The sequence below is a fragment of the Dipodomys merriami genome, unplaced genomic scaffold (assembly GCF_024711535.1).
Source record: "Dipodomys merriami isolate MVZ:Mamm:240054 unplaced genomic scaffold, mDipMer1.0.p SCAF_48, whole genome shotgun sequence".
NCBI lineage: Eukaryota > Metazoa > Chordata > Mammalia > Rodentia > Heteromyidae > Dipodomys > Dipodomys merriami.
The window spans coordinates 12,009,886-12,028,487 of NW_027206046.1; the positions used below are offsets into that span (position 1 = coordinate 12,009,886).

Genomic DNA, 18,602 nt, shown 5'->3' on the forward strand with positions numbered 1-18,602 from the left:
AATTCCAGAGAGCATTGTGTGATTATGACTGTATGGTCATGGTGTAATTTGTTCCTACCTAAGTGAGTCTATTTAAAGGAGAACCTTTTGCTAAGTAAATGGAAATTTGAGTGAAGGTAAGGAAAGACCAAATTTTGGAAGCTGAAGTAGAGGATTGGAGACAAACTAAAGTTTACCATTGGGGTACCCAAAGAACTCAAAAGAGGATATAGTGAAACTTCACTCACAATGTTGTCCAGAGTGTGTTGCCTTCTGTAGGTTTCCTTTGGTAATATAAGTGCTTTTGTGCTATGCTTGTGGATTGTATTGGAAAGGAGAATGGACCCTAAAATCTCCAGTATTAGGGTAGATCTCTTTATCTTAGTACATAATACTCCCCTCCCCATCCTGTGGTTCTCTTTTCTGATCAGTTACCAATATAAAAATAAGTTTCACTGTGGAGATCTAGTTAGAAGCCTGAACTAGAGATACAAAAAATTAATTTAAAAAACTTTCTAATTTGAAAAAAATTCAGATTTTCTGAAAAGTTGAGAAGATAGTAAGAAAAATTCTTACAAACTACCAACTGTCATCAGTGTACCCTGCCCCTGTGTATAATCTTTTTTTTCCCCCTGAACTGTTACATTTTCCTAGAATATGTCTGTTTTACATATTTTGGAACACTTTGATATGGAGTTGTTGATCTCTTTTTTTTTCTTCAGTTATATAATACATGCATATACATATGCATAGAGAGTGCATGTGGGTTGTTTTGTTTGTTTGAGATAGTTTCAATAATAATCTAGATTGTCTTGAAACTCATGATCCTTTTTTTGGGGGGGGCGGTGTGGTCGTGGTGTCTGAACTTTGGGCTTAGGTGCTGTCCCTCAGCTCTTCAGCTCAAGGCTAGCACTCTACCACTTGAGCCACAGTACCACTTCTGCCTTTCTTTTTCTGCTTATGTGGTGCTGAGGAATCGAATCCAGGCCCTCATTTATGTAAGGCAAGCACTCTGCTACTGAGCCACCTGCCCAGCCCCTCGAGATCCTTTTGTCTTAATGTCCCAAATTACTGGGATTATAGATTATCTAACACTCTCTGCAGCTTCAGTATTTTTTAAAACTAAATGCTTAGCTCATTAACTTTCACTTAATTTAAGGCTGTACTTTCTTCCTTGCCATTTGCACTGGGTTTGAAATGCATAGGATTTTCACAATTCAGTACTAAGATTTTTAATTTTTAATTATTTTTTCTTTGACTTTTCAAGTAACTTAAGTAGCTTGAAATATAGAAGGCTAATTTTTGTACATTATATTAGTTATGATCAGTGAATATGATCTGAAAGGATACTATTATGTGAAAATTAGGTGAATCTGGTTTTATGGTCAAGTGCATGATCAGTTTTTATAAATGTCTAAGTGTGTTTGTGAATATAAATGTATGTCATATATGCAGAAATATGTATATGTTCATTAAGTCTAACTTGTTCATTGTGTATTTAAAACCTTACTTACCTTTCCTGATTATGTTTTGTTTGACTTTTCAGTAATTGAGAGAAATGTGCTGATTCACTAGATTGTCTGATTCTCCCTATTAAAAGTTTGTTGTAGGTATTTTGAGGCTGTTTTATTTGGTTAATCTTTCTTAATAAGATGGTCACAGAAGTTTGGTAGATTGAATATTTGTAATCATGGAATACCTACTGGTTATCTCCTTATTGATACTGACTTTTAAAAAGTAGTCTATATCCTAGAATCACACTAGCCCCTGTTGAAGTTTTTGGCTCACAAGGAGACTTATATTGTTTTCCTGCATTTCAAGTCAAGCACCATTCAGTCACATTGCATTTAAATGGGTTTATCCTGATATTACCAGTGTGCTGTCATCATTAAGAGTATACACTATACTACCTGCTGAGCAGATCAAAACAAATAGTGCAGAACTATTTTTGTCTATTCATGGAATTATTTTCTTTCATTATTAAGTTATAAACCATCCTTTAAAACTTTTTGTTTTAGTCCCAGAAATCCTGGATAGAAAGCACTTTGACCAAGAGGGAATGTGTATATATTATACCAAGCTCCAAAGACCCTCACAGGTAAGCATAATCTTTGTTTCTTTTGAGATCTTAGAGAAGTTTAGATGTAAAACATTTATGTATATATTTATTTTTTTATTTTGGGTCCGGTTGTGGGGCCTGAACTCTGGGCCTGGGCGCTGTCCCTCAGCTCTTCAGCTCAAGGCTAGCGCTCTACCACTTGAGCCACAACGCCACTTCCGGCTTTTTTCTTTTTGTTTATATGGTGCTGATATGGTGCTGAGGAATCGAACCCAGGGCCTCTTGCATGCACGGCAAGTGCTCTACCACTGAGCCACCTTCCTAGCTCCAAGATGTAAAACATTTATTTAAAACAAAAATCAATGAATTATTTATAGTTACTAGTTTGGAAGTAGGAAGAGATAGTGTTAGCAAAGATACTGACATTTGCAGTTCAGTAACATTTGTAGCATAAGCCTTTCTCAAAGTGTTCCCTCATCTCCAGACTCAGACCATGCTAGTGTATTACAGAGATACAATATTTAAAACTGTGTGTGTTAAAATGTTTATGTATCTGTTTATTGGGTCTCTACTGAATACCCAACAGTATGGTTCATGTTGAAGATTTGTTTTTTTGTCTTAAGATGGTAAGGTATGTGTTAAGGGTGCTTCATTGTGTAGTTGGATTTTGCTTTATTAATAAAACATAGATTGTATTATCAGTAAGGAGTTTATTTCATATAATTTTCTCTGTAACAATTTGCATTAGAAATAATGGAAAAACAAGGTGTTAAAGAAACCTAAGTACCTTCAGGTGGAATCATCTGATGAAACGTACTTTACATAGTTAAGTGGTGACTTTTCTATGCTGGTTAAATTAATTTTGTATAATTATATATGATATACAGTATAACATGCCTTGACATAGTGCTGGGATTACAGACATATGACATCATGTCAGGCTATATTTTTTTGTTTTGATAAAAGTTGTCAAATTGCCATTAGAGTTACTCTCCAACTGACACAGAACAGACACTTTTTTTTTGTAGTTTAAGCCCTGAAACTACTTTCATCACCAATTGTGCCCCCCCCACCCCCCAGTCCTGGGGCTTGAATTCAGGGCCTGGGCACTGTGTCTAAGCTTCATTTGCTCAAGGCTAGCACTCTACCACTTGAGCCACGGTGCCACTTCTAGCTTTTTCTGTTATATGCTACTGAGGAATTGAATCTGGGACTTCATACATTCTCAGCAAGCACTCTACCACTAAGCCACATTCCCAGCCCTGTCCGTTTTTCTTTAGGTTGTTAATAGCAGGTTTTTGCCAGTATGATGTTGTTTAATGTAATTAAGTCTGTCATACTTTTCCGCTACAGTTTGTACATTTTGTGTCAAACCTGAATTTAAAATAGTTATGAGTTTAAAATGATTATATAAATATATAAATCAATGTCTACATGATGGTTTTATACTTAAAATACGCACATTTCCTTTGTCTCTTAGTTTTTGTTTGAATAGTAGTTTACTTACCCTTTATGCTTTATAGATGCCTTCCAGGATGTCAAATTTGTCAGCAGCTTGTCAGGTAAGTGTACTACAACTAAATAGCACAACATTTAAAGAAATAAACTAGCAGAAACAGGGGACATACAGTGGGGTAAAATCATATGCTGTTTTTTTTTACTGGTGGTGGAGCCTAAACTCTGGGCCTGGGTGTTGTCCCTCAGCTCTTCAGCTCAAGGCTAGCGCTCTACCACTTGAGCCACAGAGCCACTTCTGGCTTTTTCTGCTTATATAGTGCTGAGGAATTGAACCCTGGGCCTCATGCATGCAAGGCAAGCACTCTACCACTGAGCCACCTTTCCAACCCCATCATTTGCTGTTATATTTGAAGGATGGTTTTCCTAGACCTGGGAAGTGAATCATCAGGTACCTCTATGTTGAAACTCAAGTGCAGCTACCTGAGCGGAATTCTAAAGTTGAATATAGTTAACTGGATAAAAAATGTTGGAAAGGGTTTTTAAGAAAAACTTGACTTTTTTTTCTTTTTGGTAGCACCAGGTTTAGTAGTACTCAAGGCTATATGCTTAGTAGGCAGGTGATCTACCACTTGAGCCACATCTTAGCTTCTTCTGTTGAAATGTTTAGTATTAGTGGACCCAATCGTCAGATTTGGGGGAAAAAGATGTTTCCAGTATGTTTTCATGTTTTTCTTCCCATCATTTTCTCTTTGGAACTTGAATCACATGTGTGTAGAATTTCTTGGTTCTATTCTCTAGTCCTTTCTGTGTTTCATCAAGTTTACTGATTCAGCCTCTCTCCATTTCCTCCTCGATATCCATTACAAACCCCATCCCATGATTTTCACTTCAGATATTCTATGGTTTATTTTTAGATGTTTTATTTAGGTCTTGGTTAATTTTGAAATATCTTCCGATTTATGTTAATAGTTGGCACTTATTCACAATAGTTCAGTGTGTGTGGTTTTTTGTTTTGTTTTTGGTAATTACATCATCTATTTCTTTTTCTTCTTCTTTTTTTTTTTTTTTTTGGTCGGTCGTGGGGCTTGAACTCTGGGCTTGGGCGCTATCCTTCAGCTCTTCAGCTCAAGGAGAGTGCTCTACCACTTGAGCCACAACGCCACTTCTGCTTTTCTAGTGGTTTATTGGAAATAAGAGTCTTACGGACTTTCCAGCAGCGCCCGGCTTGCCTGAGAATTTTTGAGGCTTACTTCACATTGGATTCTGGGTTCTCTTGTATTCCATTAGGGAGTTTTGTACTTACCTAGCAAACAGGTTACTTTGGTTTAGTTTTGTCCTTTCAAGTCTTGCCCTACATTTAGGGCTTGTTCGGTCTAGATCTTAATTTAATCCTTCTACAGAACTCTTCGGAGAATCGTATCTCTTAGGCCTTGTGCATTCTAAGACCTCCCCTTTTTGGCAGGTGGGACTGTCCTCTACTTTATGAACTTCAGGAATTGTTTGGCCTCTTACCATGTAGTTGATCTAACCTTTGCCTTGGGTAGTTTATTTTTGTTTCATATCCCACAAATAAGCTGCTCTGACTTCTGTTAAGCTCTGATTCCTGCTTCTTACATTGTGGCCCAGTATGTACTTCTAGATAGAATGCCATCCTTCTTTCTACCTTGGGTCTCAGGCACCCAGTGTTCATTTTTGGTCATCATTTTGATTAGCTTTCACTATTTTGAATTCGTGTTCAGGAATCACATAAATATGTACTCCTTGATATCTAGCTTCTTTCACTCAGCATGATGGTTTTGTGTCTGTTTACAGTTCATTGCCTTCTTAGCCATGGCAGTATACCACATATTGTAGATGTTTATGCTGCATGTAGCCCCTTCATGTACTAATTTATTTATGCTGTTTCAACATTATAATAAAGGTATAAAATCAAACTATTTTTATACTCTTCATTGATTTATTCATTGTAATTAAATGTTTTTGAAATGTCTCTTTATCATCTTACTCTTCAGGTGTTTTTGTGGTCGTTTGGTCAAGCAACATGCTTGTTTTACTGCAAGCCTTGCCATGAAATACTCAGATGTGAAATTGGGTGACCACTTTAATCAGGCAACAGAAGAATGGTCTGTGGAAAAGCATACGGAGCAGAGCCCAACAGATGCTTATGGAGTCATCAATTTTCAAGGGGGTTCTCATTCTTACCGTGCTAAGGTATGTCAAATAATTTGGTTTTTGCTTTTCAAAAATGTGACTGGTGGGGCTGGGAAGGTGGCTCAGTGGTAGAGTTCTTGCCTCACATGCATGAGGCCCTGGGTTTGATTCCGCAGCACCACATAAGCAAAAAAGCTGGAAGTGGCGCTGTGGCTTAAGTGGTAGAGTGTTAGCTAGCCTTGAGCTGAAGAGCTGAGGGACAGGGCTCAGGCCCAGAGTTCAGGCCCCACGACCGACAAAAAAAAAAAAAAAATGTGACTGGTGAATCCATTTGAACACCATTGGCTGTTTTGGTTTTGTTTTTAATGTGGTGTTGAGATGGAAATCAGGGCTTCGTGCCTGCCATGCACATGCTCCTCCTCTGAGCTACATCCCTAGCTGAGCCCTCCCATTGATCAGTGGCTAAATTTCTCGATTGTTTCCCATTCCTTCAAATGAAGGAAATTGTCATCTGTATTTAAAATACCTTTAAATTTTTACTGCATAGTCAGTTTTGTCATAAGTGGTCCAGATTTATGTCATTGACAAAACATTCAAACACATAATTCTGAATTTTTCTCTCAGTGAATATCTTAGGGATGTCTTTTTTTTTTTTTTTTAATAATTCTATTTCCTCCTCCCCCCATTCCCATCATCTTAGCCAGTCTTATTGCTTCTAGTTTACACTGGTACTTAAAAAACAGCAATTAACTCTGGATAAATTCATAAATTAGTTTCTTACTGTTTTTGAGTTAGAATGGCAGCAGTTCTATAGGCCTCATAGAATGATTTTTTTTCAATGTTAAAATCATTTACTATTACAAGGAGTGTAAATATATTGAAAGTAGCTTATGAAATGTGTTTTTATATGATCTAATTAATTTCTTTTTCCAAAGTTAAGTAAAGTTGCTTTGTTAAATCTGTGAGTATAGTTATTTGGTCCTTTTAAAATATTTTTTGTTTTAGTATGTGAGGCTATCATATGACACCAAACCTGAAGTCATTCTGCAACTTCTGCTTAAAGAATGGCAAATGGAATTACCCAAACTTGTTATCTCTGTACATGGAGGCATGCAGAAGTTTGAGCTTCATCCACGAATTAAACAGTTGCTTGGAAAGGGTCTTATTAAAGCTGCAGTTACAACTGGAGCCTGGATCTTAACTGGTGGAGTAAATACAGGTAATATGAAGGTTATATCAATTTTATTAAATGTTTGAAAATTTTTCATAGTATCAATTAGATTTTTGAAATAGTCAATATCAAATCAATATATTTGGTTCTTCAGTTACATAAGCTATACCCGTGCTACATAAAAGTTAACTGAATCACTATGGTTTTTATTTATACTCTAAAAAAAACAATACATTTAGAGCAGAAGTTTGACGAAGAGTCCATGTCCCAAATCCAGCCTGATCCTTGTTTTTGTGAATAGTTTTATTTTACCATACCCATACTCATTTGTTTATGTATTGTCTTTGACCCATTTTGTGCCTCCAACGGCAAAGAAGAATCGTTGTGACAGCCTAAAATACTTACTGTTTGCTCTTTGCCAGCCCTATTAGAGAGCAGAATGGCTATTAGTAAATTGATGGGAAAATGGTAGTCTCATGCCTATGGAGTCATAAAAACTAATTTTAATACACTAACGCCCTTTCTTTTCTTTCTTCCTTTCTTTCGTTCATTCGTTCGTTTCTTTTTTGGTTGATCATGGGGCTTGAACTCTGGGTCTGGGCGCTATCCTTCAGCTCAAGGCTAGCTAACACTCTACAACTTGAGCCACAGCACCATTTCCAGCTTTTTCTGCTTATGTGGTGCTGAGGAATAGAACCCAGGGCCTCATGCATGCAAGGCAAGCACTCTACCACTGAGCTTTTATTCCTCTCAGCTTTTATTCCTTTCTTTTCTGTCATATGTAAAGCTGAATATAAGGAGGGCAAGTTAATTTTGTCATCTAAAACTAAAAGTCTTTAATTTATATCAGTTGAATCATTTATTCATTTGGCATCAGCAACTATATACTTTTTTTCTTGAACCCATTGGCAGATATTCTTTGGGCTGCTGAGTATATTATCATTTCACAGAGCAGAGAAGATACTTTTATGAAGCTTATGCTGTACTGAGGGGATGTACATGACAAGCTGATAACTCAGTAATGTGTAGTGTTACATACAATGTGATAATTACTGAGATGAATAACATTTTGTGTGAACAGGTGTGGCAAAACACGTTGGTGATGCCCTCAAAGAGCATGCTTCTCGATCATCACGAAAGATTTGCACTATTGGAATAGCTCCATGGGGAGTGATAGAGAACAGAAATGATCTTGTTGGGAGAGATGTAAGAATAATTTTTTTTAATTTCTTATATTTGGATTTAATGTATTAACAAAATTATAGCAAGAATAGTGAAGTTGTATTAAAGTGTTTATTCATGATTATACTATACTTTCCAAATTCAATTTAAAAAGTATTTTCCTGTAGTTTTCTTCTGATCCTTTTGGGAATACATTAATAACTGTAAATAATTTTGCTTTTTTTCTGTACTTTAACATGTTTTCAATATCTTTAATTAAATTTTTAATGGCTATATTGCATTAAGAATCACTTTTTTGAGGGACGGGATAAGGCACAGTGAGGAGACAAGGAGGGAGTAAGTTGAATGGGGAGCTTACGCACGTATGGAAATGTGGCAATGCAAACACCCTTGTATGCTAATAAAAATATTTTTAAATGCATTAATCTTTTGTCACTAACAGTAGGAATGAAATGTTTTTACTTGAGATTGAAGCTGTTTTAGATACTTGTTAGAGACTACTAGAAAAGAGCTCCTGAATTTGTAGTAATCATCCTCAAGTGTTAGAAAATTTCTAATATCAAATTTAAAAGATTCTGTTTATGGCTAGAAAGCTAACAAGACATTTTATTGCTCTTCTTAAGTGTGCTTTGTATATTACATCTTAGTCATTTAATCTAATAATAGTTGATTAACACTATTCACTTATTTGCTGCTTTTTGCATATAATGATTAAAATACATATTTCTACAGTAAGGATCAAGATGTAATTGGCTTAACTTGTTAATTTTCTTCAGTTGGGTAAAAGCTTTTGCTTTTTTGAATATTACCTGTTATTTCTGTTTATTTCTAAATGTAAAGTGGAATTTTAACTCTTTTATTTGTGGACTATTTAAATTTTATTTTATATTATATTACATTTAATCCTCTAATTCTTCTTTTTCTATTGTTTAGGTTGTTGCCCCTTACCAAACCTTATTGAACCCCCTGAGCAAATTGAATGTTCTGAATAATCTCCATTCCCATTTCATATTGGTGGATGATGGCACTGTTGGAAAGTATGGGGCAGAAGTCAGACTAAGAAGAGAACTTGAAAAAACTATTAATCAGCAAAGAATTCATGCTAGTAAGGGAATTCACATACTTGTTATTGTTAAAATTTTTGAGGGCTGTAATAATAACCAGCAAATTCTGAAAAAGCATGGTGTTCTTTGAGGTGTTTTTTTTTTTTTTTTTTTTTTTTGTCGGTCGTGGGGCTTGAACTCCGGGCCTAGGCGCTGTCCCTCAGCTCTTCAGCTCAAAGCGAGCGCTCTACCACTTGAGCTACAGCGCCACTTCCGGTTTTCTGGTGGTTTATTGGAGATAGGAGTCTCACGGTCTCTCCTGCCCGGGCTGGCTTTGAACCGCGATCCTCAGACCTCAGCCTCCTGAGTAGCTAGGATTACAGGCGTGAGCCACCAGCGCCCGGCTTCTTTGAGGTGTTTTTTCTTCACATAGCAAGATAACTTATAAAGCAACTAAGAATGGCTGATCTTAGAAAAAATAATACTGAGGAAAAGAGGTCGCTCAGTCTTCAATGTCAAAAAGTTGCTATTGCAAACTTATTGTAACCCAGGGTATTTACTGTTTTTTGTTTGTTTATTTGTTTGCGCTGGGCTGGCCTTGAATTCTCCTCTAAATCTTAGTTTACTGAGTAGCTAGGTTTACAGGTGTGAGCCACCAGTGCTTGGTAAGGCTGAACTTCTTTTTTTTTTTTTTTTTTTTGCCAGTCATGGGGTCTGAACTCTGGGCCTGGGTGCTGTCCCTCAGCTCTTCAGTTGAAGGCTAGCGCTCTACCACTTGAACCACAGTGCCACTTCTGGCTTTTTCTGCTTATGTGGTGCTGAGGAATCGAACCCAGGGCCTCATGCATGCAAGGCAAGCACTCTTCCACTGAGCCACCTTCCCAGCGTCCCAACCTGAGGCTGAACTTTTATGGCACAACATCTAGATTCATTTCAATAGGACCCTGGGATACCAAGGAGATAAACTCCATGACCAAATCAAAAGTGAAAGTATGAAATTCCAGACTAGCACATTCAGAATACCAGGAGATCCAAGCATTTACAAAAATTAGGAATGTTTTATAACTGTACACTTACCATTATTTTTTGTTTTTGTTTTTGTTTTTGTTTTTTTGGTTGGTCTTGGGGCTTGAACTCTGGGCTTGGGCGCTATCCCTGCACTCTTCAGCTCAAGGCGAGTGCTCTACCGCTTGAGCCACAGCCACTTCTGTTTTCTAGTGGTTTATTGGAGATAAGAGTCTCACGGACTTTCCTGCCTGGGCTGGCTTTGACCCTCGATCCTCAGATCTCAGCCTCCTGAGTAGCTAGGATTACAGGCGTGAGCCACCAGCACCCGACTATTACCATTATTTTGTATTTCCTCACTATATTGCAGGTTATTACAAAAACAAAAATTAGTATTTTTGACTAGATTTTTTTCCTTTTACTCTTGTAAATTCTCCTTCCATTAATTCCCATATGTTAGGGCTGGGAAGGTGGCTCAGTGGTAGAGCACTTGCCTTGCATGCCTGAGGCCCTGGGTTCAATTCCCTAGCACCACATAAGCAAAAAGAAAAAAAGCTGGAAGTGGCGCTGTGGCTCAAGTGGTAGAGCACTAGCCTTGAGTTGAAGAGCTGAGGGACAGCGCCCAGGCCCAGAGTTCAGACCTCACGACCGGACCAAAAAAAAAAAAAAAAATTCCCATATGTTAGAAATCCAACCAGTACATATTAAAAAAAACAAATGAAGCTGAATGTGGTAGGTGACACTCTGGAGGATCACATGCTTTTTGGGGGGTGGTGGTGGTTGTTTGTTCAGTCATAGAGCTCAAACTCAGGGTCTGGGTACTGTCCCTGAGCCTCTTTGTACTCAGGCCTACTGCTCTACTACTTGAGCCACAGTGCCACTTCTAGTTTTTGAGAGGTTAATTGGAGAGAAGAATCTCACAGGGCCTTTTCTGCCTTGGCTGGCTTTAAACCCTCCTCCTCAGATCTCACTCAGCCTCCTGAGTAGCTAGATTACATGTGTGAGCCACCAGTACCTGGCTACAAGACTTTTTAAGAGCAAAGTAAACTTTGTTACTATACATTCCTTGTCAACTCAAATTTCTCATCAAGAAGGTAATTTATAAATTTTCATTGTGTACTAAATTACATAATGGATTTTCTGATTTTTGTCTTTTAGAACAGAGTTAATGACAACATAATTTATTTAGTACATTGTTTATTAGAGACTGTATCACCTCTAGTACTTGGTGTGAATTTCGCAGTTTTATAGGAAATTATATTTTGACTTTTAATTTTTTTTTTTTTTTTTTTTTTTTGGTTGGTCGTGGGGCTTGAACTCTGGGCCTGGGCGCTGTCCCTCAGCTCTTCAGCTCAAGGCTAGTGCTCTACCACTTGAGCTACATTGCCACTTCCGGTTTTTTTTCTGGTGGTTTATTGGAGATAGGAGTCTCACAGTCTCTCCTGCCTGGGCTGGCTTTGAACGGCGATCCTCAGATCTCAGCCTCCTGAGTAGCTAAGATTATAGGCATGAGCCACCAGTGCCCGGCTTTGACTTTTAATTTTTATTTAAAATAAGATTAAATTGTTGACTGCTGTCTGATTTTATAATTAAACTGTTACCTGTTTTTTAGGAATTGGCCAGGGTGTTCCTGTGGTGGCACTGGTATTTGAAGGTGGGCCTAATGTTATCCTCACGGTTTTAGAATATCTTCAAGAAAGTCCCCCTGTTCCAGTAGTTGTGTGTGAAGGCACAGGCAGAGCTGCAGATTTGCTAGCATATATTCATAAGCAAACAGAAGAAGGAGGGTAAGTATCTTGAGTGTCAGAAATTGAATAGCCTTATTAAAGAGGCCTGTGGTTTTTAGATATTCAGATTCCTTTGAGCATTTTATGAACATGAAAATCTCAAGTTTAAGAAGATTTTTTTTTTTTTTTTTTGGTTGGTCATGGGGCTTGAACTCTGGGTTTGGGCGCAGTCCCTGTGCTGTTTAGCTCAAGGCAAGTGCTCTGTGGCTTGAGCCACAGCACCACTTCCAGTTTTCTAATGGTTTATTGGAGATGAGAGTCTCACAGACTTTGCCTGCCCGGACTGGCTTTGAACCACAGTCATAAGATCTCAGCCTCCTGTGTAGCTAGGCATGAGCCACCGGTGCCCAGCTAATAAGATTTTTTTAAGGCTTCCTGCCATAGTCTTGTATGTTATTGGAAGGATTGAAATATAGTAGCCATCCTCTTGGAAGGCAGTTGTTCTTTAGAAGAATGGTGCTGGGAATTGTTCCTACAGATGAACATCTGTGAAAAAAAAAGTGTCAAAGTTCCTTGATACAGGGTTACCTGTAAGAGTAAAAAATAAGAACAAAATAGGACATCTGTCAGAACAAGTGTGAATAAATAAATCGTGGTCTACTACACAATGGGACAGTTTGTAGCTGAGTAAAGATAGGACCTGTATTCTAGATTTATGAGGGTTTCCAAAATGTCTTCATGGACAAAAGAATATGTTGAGCAAAGTGTGTGTTAGGACATTTTTTAATGTAAAAACAAAAAGGATAATCTATGTAAAAAGATATCTTGAAAAATTGTACAAGTTAAAGGTGATTAAAGGTCAGAAGTAGAGCTATGCAGATAAAAAGACACTGGGAAAAAGACATCATGGTGAATTTTCATATTTTTTCTACATAGTTGAGCCTTGTACATGTGTTGATGTTTATTAACCTTATAGAACATAGATAACTGTGGAATATAACCTTATAGAATGTAATACCTGAAATTTGAGTTTATGTAACACACACAGAGTTTTGTTTTTGGTTACTTGTGGGACTTGAACTCAGAACTCAGGGCCTGGGCACTATCCCTGAGCCTCTCTGTGCTCAAGGCTAACCACGTGAGCCATCGCATCACTTCCAGTCTCACAAGGCCTTTTCTGTCCCAGCTGGCTTCAAACCATGATCCTCAGATCTCGGCCTCCTGAGTAGCTAGGGATTTTTTTTTTTTTTTTTTTTTTGGGGGTCGGTCATGGGGCTTGAACTCTGGGCCTGGGCGCTATCCCTCAGCTCTTCAGCTCAAGGCGAGCGCTCTACCACTTGAGCTACAGCGCCACTTCCAGTTTTCTGGTGGTTTATTGGAGATAGGAGTCTCACGGTCTCTCCTGCCCGGGCTGGCTTTGAACCGCGATCCTCAGATCTCAGCCTCCTGAGTAGCTAGGATTACAGGCATGAGCCACCAGCGCCCGGCCTCCTGAGTAGCTAGGATTGCAGGTGTGAACCATTGGCACCTGGTTGTATGATATCTTATAATTACTAATACTACAATATATACTTTGTTAAAAACATTCATAAAGTAATTCCAGAGAAAAATCATTCCTTTTTTAATCCCTTATGGCTTTGTAATGGGTATTCTTTTTTTTGGTCCAGTCATGGGGCCTGAACTCTGGGCCTGGACGCTGTCCCTCAGCTCTTCAGCTTAAGGCTAGCGCTCTACCACTTGAGCCATAGCACCACTTCCGGCTTTTTTTTCTTCTTATGTGGTGCTGAGAAATCGAACCCAGGGCCTCAAGCATGCAAGGCAAGCGCTCTACCTCTGAGCCACCTTCCCAGCCCCTGTAATGGGTATTCTTAAAGGAAAAAATAGTTTCATTCAGACAAATATTTAATTTTAATACAAAATTTCCAGGTCTTCCAGGGATTTGCTTGTACTTCTTTGGGATCATGTAGCTAATGAAAGGTGAAATCAGTGAATTGTTGTATTTTCTCTTGTACTAGGAATCTTCCTGATGCAGCAGAGCCTGATATTATTTCAACCATCAAAAAAACATTTAACTTTGGCCAAAGTGAAGCAGTTCATTTATTTCAGACCCTGATGGAGTGTATGAAAAAAAAGGAGCTTGTAAGTAGATTTCAGATTAGTCATTTTATTTCTTTTAAAGTACATTCTACCCTGATAGGCGGATGTTAAATTCAAAATGCAAGGAGATACAACAAAGTAAACAGGACTCAAGAAACAAAGGACCTCTTCTTAATTTGTTGCATCAGTTTTTTTGGGTTTTTTTTTTGGTCATGGAGCCTGGCCTGGGCGCTGTCCCTCAGCTCTTCAGCTCAAGGCTAGCACTCTGCCACTTGAGCCACAGTGCCACTTCCGGCCTTTTCTGCTTATGTGGTGCCGAGGAATCAAACCCAGGACCTCATGCATGCAAGGGCAAGCACTCTACTCCTGAGCTAGCTTCCCAGCCATGGTTGCATCAGTTTTAGATGACTCCATGTTTTTGACATCACATATAGTATATACATTTGCACGTCTGAGGGAAGCTAGGAGGAGGTTACAGAATCAGAGGGAAACGGATGAAAAAATAAAACAGAGGGCCCATCAACAGCACTGGACATTGATGAAAATGAAAGCAACTCAAGGGCAGCAGTGGCAGGGAGGGAAAGAGAGAGAAAGAGGGAACAGCTCACAGTGAGCAAAAGGAAAGAAATGTACATAGCACCCAATTTGGAAGAAATAGTTGTGTTGTCCAAGTTTGTAGAATTCACAAGCTTTATAGGCCATGATAATGACAGATCGCCTTATGAAAGTTAAAATGTGTTTGTGACGTTAGCTAAGTATCACCATCCCACAATACTGTGGAATTTGTGAAATGTATGTAATTAATCTCAATAAAGAAGAAAAAATAAAGTACATTCTAAATTGCTGAAGTACTTTCATTTTTAATTCAAAAGTTTAGATGTTAAGATGTCATTTATATATAGTGTTCTCATACTGAGTGATGGCATAGGACTGTAGTTGTTTTTTGTTTCTGTGGGGTTTTTTTGTTTGTTTTGTTTTGTTTTTTGCCAGTCCTGGAGCTTGAAGTCAGGTGTGGGCACTGTCTCTGAGCTTCTTTTTTTTTTTTTTTTTGGTTGGTTGTGGGGCCTGAACTCTGGGCCTGGGCGCTGTCCCTCAGCTTTTCAGCTCAAGGCGAGCGCTCTACTTGAGCCACAGTGCCACTTCCGGGTTTTTCTGCTTATGTGGTACTGAGGAATCGAACCCAGGGCTTCATGCATGCAAGGCAAGCACTCTACCACTGAGCCACCTTCCCAGCCCCTCTCTGAGCTTCTTTTGCTCAAGGCTAGTGCTCTACCACTTGAGCCACAGTGTCACTTCTGGTTTTTTACTGTTTATGTGGTACTGAGAAATTGAACCCAGGCTTCATGCTAAGCAAGCACTCTACCACTAAGCTACATTCCCAGCCCAGGACTGTATACTTTGTACTTCTCTTTCAGGAAAAGTTTCAAACTTAGGCCGCAACAGATGGTGTCTCGTATCAGTGAAGAAATGTAGAGCTGATCATGGCTTTTCCAACAAAGTATTTGGGAAAATATTTAAAACAATTTTACTGAGTGAGGCTTTAGGCTATTAAATAAATATCTGTCCTGCTTCGTTTCAGTCATGTAAACATCTTCAGTTTGTAGAGATAAAAGTTTTTAACTGCTCTATAAATAGATAATCATGATTTGATTTGTTGTTTTCTTTCATTGTAAATTTTTTATACTGTAAGGTGGAGCTAACTGAATATTTTGTTTGTTTATAATTTTTTTACAAATTAAAATTATAGACACTAGATAAGAACTAGGATTACATTTCAAGTATTTTAAAGGCATATATAATTAAAAGATGGAACAAAAAATTTCTCATCCAAGAATATACATGTGTATATGAGGCTGGGTATAGTGGCTCTTCCCTGTAATCCTAGTATGAGGGAGACTGAAGTTCAACACCTGTCTAGGCTACATAAGTAAGTGTTTACTCTGTGGAAAGAACAGCAAGAGGATTTAGCTGACAAGCAATCTATATTCTTATTTCATATGCTGCTGCCTCTTATAACAGACAAATTGTTTTTTTAAAAAGTGCCTATATGAGAGTGGTGTGTTAAAGCCTCCTAGTATTATCGTATTGGGATCTATTTTATTCTGTAAGTGTGATTAAGTAATCACTTAATCACAATCAAAAAAAAAAAAAAAAGAACCTTGGGGAAGGGAGGGTGGGAGGGGATGGTAGGGAGAAAACAATGGAGGGGGTAACAATGTTCAAGAGGAAGTGTACTCATTACCCCACTCATGTAACTGTAACCCTCTGTATAGAATCTTTACAATAAAAAAATTAAAAAAAAAAAAAAAGTGCCTATATGAGGAAACTAAGTAATTTGATAAATGATAAAGCCTTAATTTCCTGATATGTTTTTGGGGATTGAAATGAAGTTATTTCTAGGCTCTTTTCCTTGAATATATATTTATATTTATATCTATAGATTTATAAATCTATGTGAACACACATAAATATAAGTAAATAAATAAATGTAGTAAATAGTACATATATACATATATACACATACTTTGGAATTTCTTTTTATGATGCTGACCTTTAAATTACAAATGTATAATGTTATGAATTAATCTTTAAACAGATTACTGTTTTCCACATTGGATCAGAAGAACATCAAGATATAGATGTAGCAATTCTTACTGCACTGTTAAAAGGTAAGATTTCAAAAACTGGTATCTTTAATTTTTGGCCTATTTATTTAATGGAAGGACATTTTCATTTGCCTGAATACATAGGAACTGAAGTTTTCATGTTTTCTTCACCAAAGACACAATAGATGAATGTAATTGCTATAGGTAACTTTATTTTTATCTTAGAGGTTTACTTAAGTTAACTTAAGTTTATAAAGGTTTACTTATAGTTTATAGTTTATTCTAGATTTATTTAATTAAAATTTGCTCTTTAAGAATGTTTCACATTCTTAACCAGCTGGAAATAATTGTCTAAAAGTAGTTTGATATTTGGTCAATAGATATATTAGTTACAACTTCTTAAATTTGCTACTTTTCTTAAGGAAAAATCTGAAAACTAGTGGTATATTCAAGAACTAAGAAACTGATATATGTGCACAATGTACTGTTTCTTTCTCAGTAATTCACCAGACAATCAACTGATAGAACAGTGAAAAATCTCTTTAAAAGTTAGAAACAAAGATGAGGAGTTGGAGGCATGGCTTAGTTGGTAGAGCAGTAGCTAATGAATGAAAGCCTCAGGTACCAAGTTCAACTCCTAGTCTCAGACCAAAAGAGGAAAAAGAAACAGGTTGAAAATTTGGCTCAGTTGGAGAGTGTTAGCCAGAGAGTGAAAGCAGCTGGTACTGAGTCCAAGTACTGGTCTCAGACCTAAAAAAAAAAAAAGAAGAAGAAGAAACAAAAATGATGTTCCATAAGTCTGCTCTGAAGTGACGGGTAGATAGAGCAAGAGGCCATAGAAGCATTCCTACTCCACCAGTGTGCTAAATGGGGATCATATACCTGTGGTGGTAGATGCACACTCTCTGAAATATATTTTAGGAATATAGCAAAAGCCTTAAAGTGCATATTCTTACATTCTACGAAGTAATCCTACTTAAATCATTAAACATGTGAACTAAAATATAAGTGGCAAAAAGTACAAAATAACCCAATTGCCTACTAATTGGAGTGATTGTTATGTAGTTCACCTTCAAAAAATACAAATACAGCTGAGCACCAGTGCTTTATTCCTGTAATCCTACTCAGCCAGCTGAAGTCAGAGGATCAAGGTTCAAAGGTAGCCTAGGCAGGAAAGTATGTAAGACTCTTAACCTCTAATTAACCACCAAAAAGCTGGAAGTAGAACTGTGGCTCAAGTGGTAGCATGCCAGCCTTGATTGTAAAACTTTTAAGGACAGTGCCTACGCCCTGAGTTCAAGCCCCAGGACTAGCACATAAGCAAAATAAAAAATAAGGTATAAACACACAAAATGAATCTACACTGTTTAGAGCTAAGGTCTGATAGAAAAGTGTGTAATTCAAGCTATTGAATACTTCATGTAATATGATGCTTTTTAAAAAATAAATAATTAAGTTTATGAATGAGCTTCTATATACACAGAGAAGTACCTGAAAAGATAGTTTTTGAATTCTATTAGTACTGTCTCTGTGATAGAAACAGATCCTCTTTGTTTTCTTCTCAGTTTCTGCATTCTGAATTGTTTGCAATGAGAGACTGTGTAGTTTCTGTACTTGAAAAACAAAAGTTCTCCATCCTGGGGTTAATCTTATCTCTTTGAGGCAGGCTACTTCAGAATGGTGGCTGGCACCTGCTGTGTAAGTTAAAGGGTGGTAGGGAGCTTTCAGAAGTGTTCTTGTATTAATGGAGAAAAACTTGACAATTATTTTCTTTATTCAATTAGGTACTAATGCATCTGCATTTGACCAGCTGATCCTTACACTGGCATGGGATAGAGTTGACATTGCCAAAAATCATGTATTTGTGTATGGACAGCAATGGTTGGTATGTAAATAATCTATCTATACAGTTAAACTAAGTACAGTGGTCCCTTCATATGCACAAGTTCCGTGTTCTGGACTCAGCTAGCCAAAGATTGTGTTCTATGTTGTTGCACTTACAATGATTTTGCTGAACTTGTATAGACTTTTTTTTCTCTTGTAACTTCCTGAATGATAACAGCATTACTTACTAGCTATTACAAGTAATCAAAAGATGACTTTACATTACTGGAGGATATGTGT

At 37.5% G+C, this 18,602-nt stretch overlaps 1 protein-coding gene across 2 annotated transcripts in view; it reads left to right on the plus strand.

Moving 5' to 3' along the window:
• Nucleotides 1-18,602, plus strand: part of Trpm7 (transient receptor potential cation channel subfamily M member 7) — an 84,118-nt gene that overhangs the window by 13,283 nt on the left and 52,233 nt on the right. For both annotated transcript variants that reach the window (XM_069995422.1, XM_069995423.1), the window contains exons 2-11: nucleotides 1,998-2,077; nucleotides 3,562-3,600; nucleotides 5,509-5,707; nucleotides 6,653-6,866; nucleotides 7,900-8,024; nucleotides 8,934-9,105; nucleotides 11,661-11,835; nucleotides 13,791-13,914; nucleotides 16,469-16,541; nucleotides 18,263-18,363. In XM_069995422.1, the coding sequence (XP_069851523.1) occupies nucleotides 1,998-2,077; nucleotides 3,562-3,600; nucleotides 5,509-5,707; nucleotides 6,653-6,866; nucleotides 7,900-8,024; nucleotides 8,934-9,105; nucleotides 11,661-11,835; nucleotides 13,791-13,914; nucleotides 16,469-16,541; nucleotides 18,263-18,363 (1,302 nt within the window). The remainder of the gene's footprint in view (nucleotides 1-1,997; nucleotides 2,078-3,561; nucleotides 3,601-5,508; nucleotides 5,708-6,652; nucleotides 6,867-7,899; nucleotides 8,025-8,933; nucleotides 9,106-11,660; nucleotides 11,836-13,790; nucleotides 13,915-16,468; nucleotides 16,542-18,262; nucleotides 18,364-18,602) is intronic.